This window comes from Quercus suber, unplaced genomic scaffold, assembly GCF_002906115.3.
Source record: "Quercus suber isolate HL8 unplaced genomic scaffold, Cork oak 2.0 scaffold_11, whole genome shotgun sequence".
Lineage (NCBI taxonomy): Eukaryota > Viridiplantae > Streptophyta > Magnoliopsida > Fagales > Fagaceae > Quercus > Quercus suber.
In genome coordinates this window covers 1,223,538-1,240,198 of record NW_027069477.1, presented here as the reverse complement: position 1 = coordinate 1,240,198, position 16,661 = coordinate 1,223,538, and the positions used below count along the sequence as shown (strand labels likewise).

General features: G+C 30.8%; 1 protein-coding gene across 1 annotated transcript; it reads right to left on the bottom strand.

Annotated features, from left to right (window-relative positions):
• Window positions 1-289: 289 nt before the first annotated feature.
• Window positions 290-5,575, bottom strand: LOC112030877 (L-type lectin-domain containing receptor kinase IV.1). Its single transcript, XM_024063547.2, has 3 exons — window positions 3,365-5,575; window positions 1,793-1,850; window positions 290-494 (listed from the first exon to the last, which is right to left on the bottom strand). Exon 1 carries the CDS (start codon window positions 5,401-5,403, stop codon window positions 3,403-3,405), a length of 2,001 nt encoding a protein of 666 aa, XP_023919315.1. The 5' UTR covers window positions 5,404-5,575; the 3' UTR covers window positions 290-494; window positions 1,793-1,850; window positions 3,365-3,402.
• Between the last annotated feature and the right edge of the window lie 11,086 nt (window positions 5,576-16,661).

Genomic DNA, 16,661 nt, shown 5'->3' with positions numbered 1-16,661 from the left:
AGATCCAGAATCAAATAAAGTTTTAGCAAAGTTTGAGAATAAAGGGAGGATACCTATAACCTTAGTATCCGAAGCTTGAACGTCTTGTGGTGTGAGTGCAAACACTCTCCTTTGTGCTTTCCTCCTTTGCTCATTCTTTCCAGGTTGTGCCATTGAGTTTTGTTGAGGAGAAGTATAGCTTCTAGCTAAGTAAAGATATATACACACATAGTTCTCAAAAATATAAAGATATATACACACATACAAGTTTAACTAAATTTAGGTTGTCCCACAAATTTTTCATAAAACGAATAGTAAATGTGCATATCAACCATTTATAAAATATCAATTTATATATAAAAAAATATCAACATATTTCTTTGATATAAAATAGTTTAATAATCGACATTGTTTTGGGAAATCCCCCAAAATTAGTAAACACCACTTACCTCTTAGTTGCAAAAATAAAAGAAATCAACCTCCCTTGAATCACAACAATTTAGTAGAATTAGAACCTAGCAACACCAAAAATAGGTTCATCAATACACAATTTCCCACTTAAAAATCTATTTTCACACTTAAATGATTTTATCCTAGACAATATTGATATATCCAAAATTCTCCACTTATTCACCTAACTATCCAATTTACTTTCAGCTTTGATCAGATTTCTGGACTTAAAAAATATTGCTGCCTAATCAGATTTTATTTTATTTTTTTCCATTAACATAATCATAGATATTCATGAAACTTCAATATAGCTTAAAGATAGATATTTGATCAATCTAATATATAGTTGAAGCTAATATTACATCTTAATTCTATCAATCCCATAGCTAACCCTTTATTCCTTTGATGCCGCCAGACTTAACAATAAAGTTAGACAAGTTTTTGAACCTTGGCAGGTGCGTGAATGACAGATTGGGAACTTGGATAGATAGTGCAATAATATAGTTCTGCCAAATCAATCTTAGAGCCAATAGAGGACCATATGACTATACAAACTATTCATACATAATCAATTTCAAAGCCTGGACCATACGGCTATATAAACAATTCCTATTATAATATTGAAATCATCAACCCAAAACCCAAAATCCAGTACACAGCTGAGCTAGTGTGAATGCATATTAACTGGTCAACAATTGAGGCTTAAAAGGTGATGGTCAATCGGTCAACAATTGAGGCTATGTGTGAATGCATATTAACCACGCACCATTTGCCCATTAAAATAATCATAGTTTTAAATCCAACATGGCCACGGCCGAATTAGTGTGAATGCATATTAACCGGTCAATTAAGACTTAAAAGGTGATGGTCAATCGGTCAAAAATTGAGGCTATGTGTGAATGTATAATCGGTCAAGGCTACGTGTGAATGTATATTAACCACAAGCATTAAAATAATCATAGTTTTAGATCCAAGATGGCCACGGCTGAATTAGTGTGAATGCATATTAGCCGGTCAACAGTTGAGGCTTAAAAGGTGATGTCAATTGGTCAAAAATTGAGGCAATGTGTGAATGTATAATCGGTCAACAATTGAGGCTATGTGTGAATGTATATTAACCACAAGCAACCTTTGCTCATTAAAATAATCGTAATTTTAGATCCAAGATGGCCATATATGGATATACATATAAAACCACAAATCAACATTTTCCCTTTCACATGATGACAAAGTCCAAGCCTATTACTCTATTTGCTTCAATTTCAAAGTCTTCCTGATATACAGCCATATTTACAATTCTTAATCAAATATAATAACAATTCTAGGAGCCCTTTTTCTATTAGTAGAATTATAGAAATAGTACCTGTAATCTCTGCTCATAGCCACAGTGAAGAGAAGCGAAGTTCAGTAGCTTGATGCGGCTGAAGCAAAAGGAAGCCTCATAAGTATATGCATGTGTAGCTTAAGAGGTAAAAGACTAGAGTTTTCAAGACCTATATATTTACTTATGTCACTTCACTTGGGCTTCATATCTCATAATATTTATTTTATTTTTAATATCTTAGGCCTAAATCAATTTAATCCATTTAATGGTAGGCCTCCTTTATAATTTACGCATAGTAATTTAATTGGTATCAAAATTATGGGGTGTTACACTCTCAAAATTGGTATTAAAATTATGGGCCTCCAGCAACTTAAACAGATGTTGTTGGCTGCAAAGTTCTTCATTTCATCAACAATGAAGATTTGGAAGCACTTGATTACAAAATCCTATAGCGTATAAATGCAGTAGCTTCACACAGGGAAAATAAGTCTCTTGGTCTCTGTAACCCTATGTGACGGCTTTTAAAATAAGCCTTATATATGTCTAGGGTTGTGAGAAAAGAAATCCTAAACAAATATACAAGGCTGGACTGAATTTTAGATCTGAAAATTCTGAAATCTTAATTCTCGATAGATTGAGCTACTGTCGAGCTATCTATCGAGTTTCATATTAAGTCTCGATAGCAGGTATCTGTCGAGACTTAATGAACAACTTTCTTCACTTGTTTCTTAGACCAATTTTCATGTCTTTAATAATTGACTTGAACAACATGTTTTTTGAAGTACTAAACCCATCTTAGATCTACCCAATTACAAGTAAAGTGCATTTTGTCAAAGAATTAGCCAACTACAATAAATTATGACCCTAACAATTTATATATATATATATATATATAGATATAGATAATTCTTTCTTGCAACTCTTGATACGTTTTGGTGTTGTGTTTTTTGAGTACGCATCACAAGTCCTTTCACTCCATTGTATAGTTTTTCTTGATATTTATTTGAGTTAATCCTTAGTTAGTTTGGATGTGAGAGTTTGAGTTTATATTAAAACACAATCTACATGAATATTAAGAATTTAAAAGTGTCTATCAATTATTTGAATAATATCAATTGTAATTATGTGATAATTTTTTATTATCATCATAATCATGATAATCTCTTTGAGAGAGAAAATTTTAAATAATAAATTTGAAACTTAAAAATTTTAGTTGTACCAAAAATAATTAAGAAAAATATAATTCATAATAACAATATTTAGAAGAATATGGACCACTTCAATCAAAAGGATAATATCAAACAAAAACACCAAAAATGATAAATTTGTATATTTGTAAAAATAGAGAGATAAAAATTATTTTTAGAAATTTTTTAATATTTTTGAAGAACAAATTATATACAATTAAATTTAGAGAGTAAATTATATATTATATCACATCTCAAAAAATTCATATATTAACATGTATCGCGTGGCTTTGCAATAAGTTGTTATAGAATTAGAAAAAATTTGCTAAGCAAACATGACATATATACTACACAACCATAAAAAGAAACAATATTGTAATTCAGTACCATCATTAAAAAGATCATATTCAAAAAATTTCCCTACTTTCGGTGTGTTTTTGTGGATGTTAGAAGCTTTCAGTATCAGCGTCCCCCAGAGAGAAGCGAATCTACAATGGAAGACGAATGAGAAAACTCCTCGTTCATCGAAGATGGATAAGTCTTGAAAAAATCATCGAAACCTTCCCTATGGGCAAATGTTAAGCCGGTGGAACAAAGACCAAGAGATGATAAGTCTGGAAAAGGAACATCACCTTCTAAGTACTGCACAACTTGGCGCATGCTAGGCCTTGCAGTAGCCTCTGAATGAGAGCACATCAATCCCAGTTTCAATACCAACTCTAGTTCTTCTGCTACATAACTTGTACCATAACTTGGATCCCTTGCCTCCATAATTTCGCCTTGGCTCAAATGAAAAAACACCCATTCAACCAAAATCGAATCCTCTGATGGCCCATTTGCCTGTATTGGTCTTCTTCCACAGGCAACCTCGAGCATAAAGGCCCCAAAAGCAAACACATCGGTGCTTGTTGTGGCCTTGCCACTTCGAGTATGCTCTGGCGCAAGATACCCAAGAGTTCCGACCACATGGGTAGTTTGAGGATCAGTTCCATGGTCATATAATCTTGCAAGACCAAAGTCACCTAATTTACCATTCAGTTCACCATCTAGCAAGACATTACTAGCCTTCACGTCTCTATGAATGACAACCTGATCCCATCCTTCGTGTAGATAAAACAGCCCTGATGCCACACCTTTTATGACTTTAAATCTCTGGCTCCAACTGAGGGTGACCTGAGGTTGATCAAAGAGGTACTTGTCTAGGCTTCCATTGGACAAGTAGTCATACACCAAAAGCAATTCTCCTTTCCTTCGGCAATAGCCTAAGAGTGGTACTAAATTTCTGTGGCGAAGCCGACCTATACTCACAATTTCAGCCACAAATTCTCTCATTCCCTGTCTTGATTCATGAGAGACCTTCTTCACAGCAATCTCAATTTTAGAGGTAGTTAGTACACCTTTATAAACTTTACCAAATCCACCACTACCCAATAGTTCTTTGTCCCTAAATCCTTTTGTAGCAATATAAAGATCTTTGTATTTGAATCTGTGAGGCCCATAGTCAACCTCCCAGTCTTCTACCAATTCTGCAAACTTCCTTTTCCTTTTTATGACATACGTTGCACCTGAAATTGCTACCAAGACTAAACTAACAAGAATCACAGGCAATCCAATTGTCAAAAGTTTAGATCTCTCTTTACCTCGAGGCAGCTTGGGAAGTTGAGAAAGGGCAAGTTCTTGAGCCTTACCATTCATCTTAAAGCTCCAACCCAAAATATAATGGAAAGTTAGGAAAGGGCCATTTGTGGAAGAGAACCCAACATACATGGTTTTGTTAATGATAGGTGAAAGATCACGGGACAAAGACAATAGTGGAAATTTGGGTTTACCAACATCAATTGGAGCTAAAGTTACATTGAGTTGCTTCTTGACACCATCATATTCCACCCAAACTTGCATTGGGTTTCCACTGATAAGGGTCAAGTTCATAAAGGCACCACTGTCAGCATAATAACCTGCTAGAGAAGAATTCTCGGACACCATTCCATTTATGTCCACGCCAACATGGTTATCATTGATATCTTTAAATTCTTGGTTCCGGATTGTATCGAGCTCTACAGCAACGACATGATTGGTAGCATTACCATTGTTGGTCTCATTGAAAAGGCCAAGGTATTGGTTTGGAAGAGCTCCTGGCCGCCCTCTAGTTGGAGAAATCACGAAAGCTATCCCTTGACCTTTTAGAGCTGGATATCCGGAAGCAATGGCAAAGACGAAAGTCGTAGAGAAAGAGAAAGCACTGTCATTCAATGAGTTCTTGAAGCTTATTGGAGTAGGGTAGAAAGCATGACCCATTTGCTGTTCGTTGTCATCGGTGAGCTCCAAAAGACCATTAGAAGTGATAGTGGCGTTGCCGTCTAGGCTAAGATTGACTGATCTAAAACCATTGTAAATGAAGTTGGTATCTTGGGAGCCTACAACGCTTATTAGGAGAGGCAGCAGTATTACAAGCTTGCAAAACATGGCTTTATTTGCATACAATTTCTTCTTTTCATTCTAAGAAATGCAGGGTTGGTTTACATACATCATATTGAGGAGAACATCATATGTAAATGTAATATGTATTCATACCTAAAGTCAAGCTCCCACAATTCATGGGTCCCCCGGCAGCCGCATCACCCAAGTTTCAGGTAAACGATTTTGACTTTTAAGGAATCTCACATTTTCCACGAAAGTTAGGCTTAAGCTTATTAACCACGCAAATAGTTATATCTTATCTTACCTTATGTGGATGAGAATCCACGCAAATAATTATATCTTATCTTACCTTGTGTGGATGAGAATGAGATACACTTTTTTTATTTTCTTTATAACAAGCCGGGGAGTTTCCATTAAATAGATGATAAATTTCAAATGGTTTTAATTTTTTATCTCCGAAATTTTGGTTGTTGTAAACTTAAGGACATTTGAATTTGTGTAGTGGGAGAGTAGAAGTTTATCTAAAATCAAGGATGTTCAAATTGGTTGGATGGGGATACATCTTTCTTATTTAACAAGTAGGAGAGTTACTTAGGGGATGACCCTTGGACCAAAACCATAAAATTATTTGTAGTACCATCTATTTATAATGACTCAATTTAGATTCCTTTGTAGACAAAGAATATAATATTTCTTTCACAATGAATATACTTTTTAATTTCTATTAGCTAGATCACATTTCTTAAATAAACTGAACAACCATTTCATCACCCCATTATGCACATCATGTTTGGAATGTTGTTAGTTAGTACATGATTGCTTGATAAACAATATTAGTAAAAATTATTCTAATTCTATTTAAGAATTTTTTTGTGCAATTTTCATTTTCATGTCCATTTTTTTAATCTAATAGATTTAATTTTTCACGTTAGTTTAATTGAATAGTATTGTGTTTATCCTTCTTTTGTTAACTACAATTGATAATTCACAATTTGAGTAAACAACTTTTTGAGTATTGCAAAAGATGCAAATATGAACATTAACATGAGCATGAACATGAAGGGAGATTTCTATTGATTTTCTTGAAGAAAAAATGTACTTACAGAAAATTCCATGCTTTATTAGGTAAAGAAGAATCAAAGTTATAGATAGCAAAATCAATAAGCCAAAAATTTTAGGAGCCTAAGAGGAGCCATTACTCATTTGAAACAATCCAAAATACTCAAGGACTAAAGAAAAACCATCCACTTCACACTTCCATCCAACTACTTTAGCTCAAGGAAAACAATATCTCTCTCTCTCTCTCTCTCTCTCTCTCTCTCTCTCTCTCTTAGCTACATGGCCCTCGACATATATATATATATATATATATCATTTAATAAATATAGAACTTCCTTTTAAAAAAATGTTTATCATAATTAAGGGAAATCCTAATTGGTACTTCACTTGAGCATATGTGAAAAAGGCATATACATACCACAAATGGTAAAGGAGAAAGAAAAAGTTTCTAATCCATTTTAATATAGTTAATTGATGATAGGCCAAGAATGTATTGACCCATTGTGAGAAATTAATCAATTGATTTAGCCAAATTAATTAATTAATTCAATTAACATGCAAAACGCGTGGTAGCATAAACAAATCAACAACTATGTTAATATGCAGCGGAAAATAAAGTTGACACGATGATTTGTTTACGAATGGGGAAAACCTCCAAGGAAAAAACCTCATCGAGTGATTTTAAAGTCACTACTCTTGAGAATTCACTATTATCACAACAAGCAGTTACAGCTAAAGGAATTCCAGTACCTTATACCAACCTATAGTTGAACTCTTACTCCAATACCCAATTGGACTTGTTCTGTAGTGATAATCTCTCATTTTCAATGCGCGGTTCCTAGTACGTGACTAACCAATTGATGCGCGGATCCCAGTATGCGATTTACTCACCAACTTGAGAAAGATATTGGTTACAAAGTTCTTCAGTTCATCAACACAATGAAGATCACGAAGCTCCTTGGTTACAAAACCCAATGGCGTACAAATGCAGCAGCTTCTTCAAGAGAAAGATGAACTAGGGCAAATTCTATCTCCGGTCACAATTTGCATGAATAAAACTTTGCCTCACACTTGTGCCACCTTTGATGGCCTTTAAAATAATCCTTATATATGTTTAGGGTTGTGAGAAAAGAAAACCCAAACATGTATACACGGATTGGAGTGAAATCAGATCTAAAAAACTGATTTTCATAAATCTCGATAGATAGCTTATCTATCGAGCCGCTGTCGAGCATTGGGCTAAATTTGCCTTTTAAACCTCAATAGATGCCATCTATCGAGCTAGCTGTTGAGTTTTAAAATCCAGTACTTCTTCACTTGATTCTTAGACAGATTTGAATGGCTTTAACACTTGGACTTGAACTCTTGTTCCTTTAAGAAGTAAACACATCCTGGATCTACTAAATTATAAGTAAAATGCGTTTTGTCAAAGGATTAGCCAATTCTAAATGACATATGTTCCTACTATGATTCACATATGTCCTAACAATTGCTTTGCCTCAATTAGTTGCCCAAACAACATATCGCTTATTCATACCACAACCACAAATGACAATGCAGCATTAGCCATCTGTAATTGCTAATCTGAAAGTACAAATTTCTTTAATAGCTCTACCTTCGTTTCTTTTGGCTAATATGTCTTTATTGAATCAAAATCAAACTACAAAAATCATATAAAAATCACCAAATTAGAGTTTAAAATTATAATTAAATTTTTAAAAGAAATCTAGGCACAATTGCACAAAAATTCCATGTAACTAAGTCACACTTAGGAATATTGGACCCTTTTTCCTTTGTATAAATAGGGGGGGTCCCAATGGGATGAGGGAGCTAATAATTTTCTCTCCAATACATTTATTGTAGGAATATAAAAGTTTTCAATTGTATACTTTTCACGATTAAAGAACAGGACTTGCCAACTAATCAAACTAGAGTTTTTAGTACCTATATCAATTTCACAACATCAAGAACAAACCCCAGTGTATACTTTGTCAAATTTCATAGTCTCCTGTTACAACAAATGAGTGTTTAATTTTTCTCGCAAAGTATTGAATTGTAAAGCTTTTGGGCCAAGGTCTCAATTACAACTCTCAATCATGTTGGACTTGGATGACACCTATCAACAACGTATTATTGTGAGCTGTAGAAAAAATTTGTAGTGTACACAACGTTTAGTGTGGATGGGAAGAAATTTCATCATATTGCAATTGGTTACGTTAGTAAGGGACCTATTCCAATTTAATGATCTTGGAATTTTGTATACAAGTAATAATCAAAGAAACTTCTGCCTAAAATAAGTCAGACTTTTGGCAAGAGAGAAAATTGATGTCTAGACAAATCAAGCTATGGCCGACCAAAATGGACCATATTCTTAATTTATTATCTCTATTTGTTCCATGTACAAGACTTACAACCAATGCTTGGCGTATAAAAGTTGAACATCTTATCTAAAGTCCATCCTATGAAAATTTGAAAAAAAATTCATTTAAACCAACACAATACATAAATTATAAAGGAATCAAAGAAAAATTGTCAAAAATAATGAAAATTTAGTCTATGCTTAAATTCTTATAAGGATGAACACAATAGCAATATCTTTTTTTTTTTTTTTAAATAAAGATAAAAAACTCTATGCTTATTTTGTACATAAGATAAAGTCCTATCACAAAGTTTTTTGAGACTCATGTTGATTAGTGATTAGGAGTTATAAAAGGAATAATCATCAATAAATAAATAAATAAATAAATATATATATATATATATATATAAGCAGAGATCTCACGCGGGAGTGCATGAGATCTTGCCAAGTGACGCTTTAATTTTGCATTTAGCATTTTTTTTTTTACCTCTTTCATTAAGATTTTTTTTACTATTACCCAAAAGTTTAGATTAACTTATTTTACTGTTATCTCATTAGTCTTTCATTAATTGCCTAAGCTTACATTACACATTTCTCTCTTTTTCATGTCTTTTAGCATATCCACCATTTTAATATTTTAAAAAAAGCAAAAAAATAATAATTAAGGACTAATAGTAATAACTAACCAGATAAAGCCTTGGAAGGAGATAGAGAGATACAAAAATGTTGTGGATTGTTAAATAAAACACATTGTTTCACTAGAAAATCAAAATGCATTGTTTCACTATAAAAGACCTGAGATTGACAAAACATTTGAAAGATAGAGGAAGTGAAATCTGAGGGGCCACTACCTCCGTCATATTAGCCTCCCACCACTATCAAGACGCCAAAACCCCTATGGATATATATTTTTTCTTTTTAAATTAGGGGATTAAATAAGATTTAGGTTTGGATAATTTGGTTGGATAATTTTTGTTTTGGGTATATAAGTAGAGAGAATATTGGTATGCAATGTAAAACCATATTGTACCATGGTTTTAAATTATTTATAAGACACGTGTATACACACTTGGCCACACCATGTTTTAATGCCGCACTATCAATGAGTGGAAGATAGTGAGAGAGTTGGACACACTTTTATTTCACAGTATCTAATATGAGAACACAACACAAATTATTTGATTTTCATGGTCCCGTTACTCTTTTGCATTTATTTTTGGTTTCATGATTTAAAAATAATAATAATCTTACCTTGAAAAGGCTTTAAATATGCAGTGAAGCAACAATTATAAATTGCACATACATAGCTATTATAATTATTCAGTTCAAGGAATGAGTAAAAAAAATCTTTTTTGGAGGAATATTGTATAATAAGAGTTGTTACAAAATCTCTCCCTCTCAGAGACCTCATGCGAGAGTGCATGAGGTCCTATCAAGTGGCGCTCTAATTTTGCATTTAGCACTTTTTTACCTCTTTCATTAAGCTTTTTTTTATTGTTCCCCAAAAGTTCACATTATCTTATTTTACTGCTATCTCATTAATTGCTTAAACTTACACCACACCTTTCACTATTTTTCATTTCTTTTAGCATATCCACTGTTTTAGTATTTAAAAAAAAACAAAGAAAAAAAAAAAGTAAGGACTAATAGTAATAACTAACAAGATAAGACCCTAAAGAGAGATAGAGAGACACAAAAATGTTGTAGATTATTAAATAAAAGGCACATTTTACTATATATTACCAAAATAAAAGATTTGAGACTAACAAAACATTTGAAAGAGAGAGAAGGAGGAATCTGAGGGGTCACTACCTCCGTTATACAGGCCTCACCACCATCAAGACACCGAAACCCTTACGGGTAATCTTTTTTTCTTTTAAAATTAAGGGCTTAAATACGATTTAGGTTTAGGCAATTTGGTAAGTTAGTTTTTGTTTTGGGTATATAAGTAGAGAGAATATTTGGTGCGCAATATAAAGTCATATTCTACCATGATTTAATTTTAAATCATCTATGAGACATATGCATATACACTTGCCCACACGATATCTTAATGTCGCACTATCGATGAGTGGAAGACAGTCAGAGAGTTGAGTATACTTTTATTTCATAGTATGAAACATGTGAACACAACACAAATTAGTTGATTTTCATGGTCCTACTACTCTTTTGCATTTATTTTTGGTTTCATGATCTAAAAAATAATAATCTTACCTTAAGAAGGCTAAAACTATGCAGTGAAGCTACTAAACCAATTTTTGACATTTCAAAATAAATATGTTTCTTTACTCTAATTTAGATTATTTTTTCTTTATAATTTATGCCCAACATTATTTAAAACTGTTTTACATAAAATATCACAAAATTATCCGCGCATCGCATATGCAACTTACTAGTTGAATTAATTAACTAGGGTCAATCTATAACCCAACAACTAGTTTCTTCGTAAGCCTAGCAAAATTTTAAATTTGTAACAATTTATCCCAAAAAAAAAAAAACTTTTAACCACCAATTTTCTTAGGCAATTTGGGACAAATCATGTCAATTGTCATCTAAGATTACCCATATTTGAGCTAATTTAATGTGGGATGTACTTTATTTGTAAATTTAAAATTTTAAAGGTCATATTAACGGGTGCTCTTAGGAAAATTAATAACAAACTATTTAAAAAAAATTTAAAACCAATTTTATGAAAAATATCCTTAGGATATTCATTAACATTTCCCAATTTTAAATAGTGAAATTGTTAATAAACTATTTTACATAAAATATCACAACATTATCCTCGCATCACACATGCAACTTACTAGTTGAATTAATTAACTGGAGTCAATCTATAACCTAACAACTAGTTTCTTTGTAAGGCTGGCATAATTTTAAATTTGTAACAATTTATTCCCCCCCCCCCCCCGGCGATAAATTGCTACAAATTTAAAATTTTGCCAGCCTTATAAAGAAACTAGTTGTTAGGTTATAGATTGACCACAGTTAATTAATTCAACTAGTAAGTTGCATGTGTAATACGTGGATAATTTGTGATATTTTATGTAAAATAGTTTATTAACAATTTCACAATTAAAATTGGGAAATGTTAACGAATATCCTAAGGATATTCTTCATAAATTTGGTTTTCATTTTTTTTTAAATGGTTTATTAACAATTTTCCTAAGAGCATCTGTTAGCATGACCTTTAAAATTTTAAATATAAAAATAAAGTACATCCCACATTAAATTAGCTCAACTATGGGTAATCTTAGATGACAATTGACAAAATTTATCCCAAATTGCCTAAGAAAATTGGTGGTTAAAAGTTTTTTTTTTTTTTTGGACAAATTGTCACAAATTTAAAATTTTGCCAGCCTTACAAAGAAACTAATTGTCAGGTTATAGATTGACCCCAGTTAATAAATTCAACTAGTAAGTTGCATGTGCGATGCACGGATAATTTTGTGATATTTCATGCAAAATAGTTTATTAACAATTTCACTATTCAAAATTGGGAAATGTAAATGAATATCCTAAGGATATTTTTCATAAAATTGGTTTGAAATTTTTTTAAAATAGTTTATTAACAATTTTCCCAAGAGCATCCGCTAACATGACTTTTAAAATTTTAAATATACAAATAAAGTACATCCCACATTAAATTAGCTCAAATATGGGTAATCTTAGATGACAACTGACAAGATTTATCCCAAATTGCCAAGAAAATTGGTGGTTGAAAGTTTTTTTTTTTTTTGGATAAATCGTTATAAATTTAAAATTTTGCCTGCCTTACAAAAACACTAATTTTCAGGTTATAGATTGACCCAAATTAATAAATTCAACTAGTAAGTTGCACGTACGATGCACGGATAATTTTGTGATATTTTATGCAAAATAGTTTATAAATAATTTCACTATTTAAAATTGGGAAATGTTAATGAATATCCTAAGGATATTTTTCATAAATTTGGTTTTAATTTTCTTCCTTAAATAGCTTATTAACAATTTTCCTAAGAGCACCCGTTAACATGACCTTCAAAATTTTAAATATACAAATAATGTACATCCCACATTAAAGTAGCCCAAATATGGGTAATCTTAGATGACAATTGACAAGATTTATCCCAAATTGCCTAAGAAAAGTGGTGGTTAAAAGGTTTTTTTTTTTTTTTTGCGATAAATTGCTACAAATTTAAAATTTTGCCAGCCTTATAAAGAAACTAGTTGTTAGGTTATAGATTGACCACAGTTAATTAATTCAACTAGTAAGTTGCATGTGTAATACGTGGATAATTTAGTGATATTTTATGTAAAATAGTATATTAACAATTTCACAATTTAAAATTGGGAAATGTTAACGAATATCCTAAGGATATTCTTCATAAATTTGGTTTTCATTTTTTTTTAAATAGTTTATTAACAATTTTCCTAAGAGCATCTGTTAGCATGACCTTTAAAATTTTAAATATAAAAATAAAGTACATCCCACATTAAATTAGCTCAACTATGGGTAATCTTAGATGACAATTGACAAAATTTATCCCAAATTGCCTAAGAAAATTGGTGGTTAAAAGTTTTTTTTTTTTTTTGGACAAATTTTCACAAATTTAAATTTTGCTAGCCTTACCAAGAAACTAGTTGTTAGATTATAGATTGACCCCAGTTAATTAATTATACTAGTAAGTTGCATGTGCGATGTACGGATAATTTTGTGATATTTTATGTAAAATAGTTTATAAACAATTTCACTATTTAAAATTGGGAAACGTTAATGATTATCCTAAGGATATTTTTCATAAAATTGGTTTTAAAATTTTTTAAAATAGTTTATTAACAATTTTCCTAGGAGCACCTGTTAACATGACCATTAAAATTTTAAATATACAAATAAAGTACATCCCACATTAAATTAGCTCAAATATGGGTAATCTTAGATGACAATTGACAAGATTTATCCCAAATTGCCTAAGAAAAATGGTGATTAAAAGTTTTTTTTTTTTTGGGATAAATTGTTACAAATTTAAAATTTTGCCAGCCTTACAAAGAAACTAGTTGTTAGATTATAGATTGACCCCAGTTAATTAATTCAACTAGTAAGTTGCATGTGCGATGCACGGATAATTTTGTGATATTTTAGGTAAAATAGTTTATTAACAATTTGACTATTAAAAATTGGGAAATGTTAGTGAATATCCTATGGATAATTTTCATCAAATTGGCTTTAAATTTTTTTTAAGAGTGTTTATTAACAATTTTCCTAAGAGCACCCATTAACATGAGCTTCAAAATTTTAAATATTCAAATAAAGTACATCCCACATTAAATTACCTCAAATATGGGTAATCTTAGATGACAATTGACATGATTTATCCCAAATTGCCTAAGAAAATTGGTGGTTAAAAGTTTTTTTTTTTTTTTTTCTGGGATAAATCGTTACAAATTTAATATTTTGCCAGCCTTACAAAGAAACTAGTTGTCAGGTTATAGATTGACCCCAGTTAATAAATTCAACTAGTAAGTTGCACGTGCGATGCACGGATAATTTTGTGATATTTTATGCAAAATAGTTTATTAACAATTTCACTATTTAAAATTGGGAAATGTTAATGAATATCCTAAGGATATTTTTCATAAATTTGGTTTTAATTTTCTTTCTTAAATAGCTTATTAACAATTTTCCTAAGAGGACCCGTTAACATGACCTTCAAAATTTTAAATATACAAATAATGTATATCCACATTAAAGTAGCCCAAATATGGGTAATCTTAGATGACAATTGACAAGATTTATCCCATATTGCCTAAGAAAAGTGGTGGTTAAAAGGTTTTTTTTTTTTTTTGGGATAAATTGCTACAAATTTAAAATTTTGCCAGCCTTAAAAAGAAACTAGTTGTTAGGTTATAAATTGACCCCAGTTAATTAATTCAACTAGTTAGTTGCATGTGCGATGCGCGGATAATTTTGTGATATTTTATGCAAAATAGTTTATTAACAATTTCACTATTTAAAATTGGGAAATGTTAATGGATATCCTGAAGATATTTTTCATAAAATTGGTTTTAAATTTTTTTATAATAGTTTATTAACAATTTTCCTAGGAGCACCCGTTAACATGACCTTTAAAATTTTAAATATACAAATAATGTACATCCCACATTAAATTAGCTCAAATATGGGTAATCTTAGATGACAATTGACAAGATTTGCCCCAAATTGCCTAAACAAAATTGGTGATTAAAAGTTTTTTTTTTTCTTTTTGGGATAAATTGTTACAAATTTGAAATTTTGCCAGCCTTACAAAGAAACTAGTTGTTAGATTATAGATTGACCCCTGTTAATTAATTCAACTAGTAAGTTGCATGTGCGATACACAGATAATTTTGTGATATTTTAGATGAAATAGTTTATTAACAATTTTACTATTTAAAATTGGGAAATGTTAATGAATATCCTGAAGGATAATTTTCATAAAATTGGCTTTAAATTTTTTTAGGATAGTTTATTAACAATTTTCCTAAGAGCACCCTTAACGTGACCTTTAAAATTTTAAATATAAAAATAAAGTGCACCCCACATTAAATTACCTCAAATATGGGTAATCCTAGATGACAATTGACAAGATTTATCCCAAATTGCCTAAGAAAATTGGTGGTTAAAAGTTTTTTTTTTTTTGGGATAAATCGTTTCGAATTTAAAATTTTGCCAGCCATACAAAGAAACTAGTTGTCAGGTTATAGATTGACCCCAGTTAATAAATTCAACTAGTAAGTTGCATGTACGATTCACGGATAATTTTTGGTATTTTATGCAAAATAGTTTATTAACAATTTCGCTATTTAAAACTGGGAAATGTTAATGAATATCCTAAGGATATTTTCATAAAATTGGTTTAAATTTTTTTTAAATAGTTTATTAACAATTTTCCTAAGAGCATCTGCTAACATGACCTTTAAAATTTTAAATATACAAATAAAGTACATCCCACATTAAATTAGCTCAAATATGGGTAATCTTAGATGACAATTGACAAGATTTACCCCAAATTGCCTAAGAAAATTGTTGGTTGAAAGTTTTTTTTTTTTTGGGACAAATCGTTACAAATTTAAAATTTTGCCAACCTTACAAAGAAACTACTTGTCAGGTTATAGATTGACCCCAGTTAATAAATTCAACTAGTAAGTTGCATGTACGATGCACAGATAATTTTGTGATATTTTATGCAAAATAGTTTATTAACAATTTCACTATTTAAAATTGGGAAATGTTAATGAATATCCTAGGGATATTTTTCATAAATTTCGTTTTAATTTTATTTTGTAATAGTTTATTAACAATTTTCCTAAGAGCACCCGTTAACATGACCTTTAAAATTTTAAGTATACAAATAAATTACATCCCACATTAAAGTAGCTCAAATATGGGTAATCTTAGATGACAATTGACAAGATTTATCCCAAATTGCCTATGAAAAGTGGTGGTTAAAAGGTTTTTTTGTGTTTGGGATAAATTGCTACAAATTTAAAATTTTGCCAGCCTTACATAGAAACTAGTTGTTAGGTCATAGACTGGCCCTAGTTAATTAATTCAGCTAGTAAGTTGCATGTGTGATGCGCGGATAATTTTGTGATATTTTATGTAAAATAGTTTGTTAACAATTTCACAATTTAAAATTGGGAAATGTTAATGAATATCCTAAGGATATTTTTCATAAATTTGGTTTTAATTTTTTTTAAATAGTTTATTAACAATTTTCCTAAGAGCACCCTTTTGCAGGACCTTTAAAATTTTAAATATAAAAATAAAGTATATCCCACATTAAATTAGGTCAAATATGGGTAATCTTAGATGACAATTGAATAAATTTATCCCATATTGCCTAAGAAAATGGTGGTTAAAAGT

What these genes read in the sequence shown, in the direction of transcription:
- LOC112030877 (XM_024063547.2), bottom strand. Translation starts at nt 5,403, where the DNA reads ATGTTTTGCAAGCTTGTAATACTGCTGCCTCTCCTAATAAGCGTTGTA.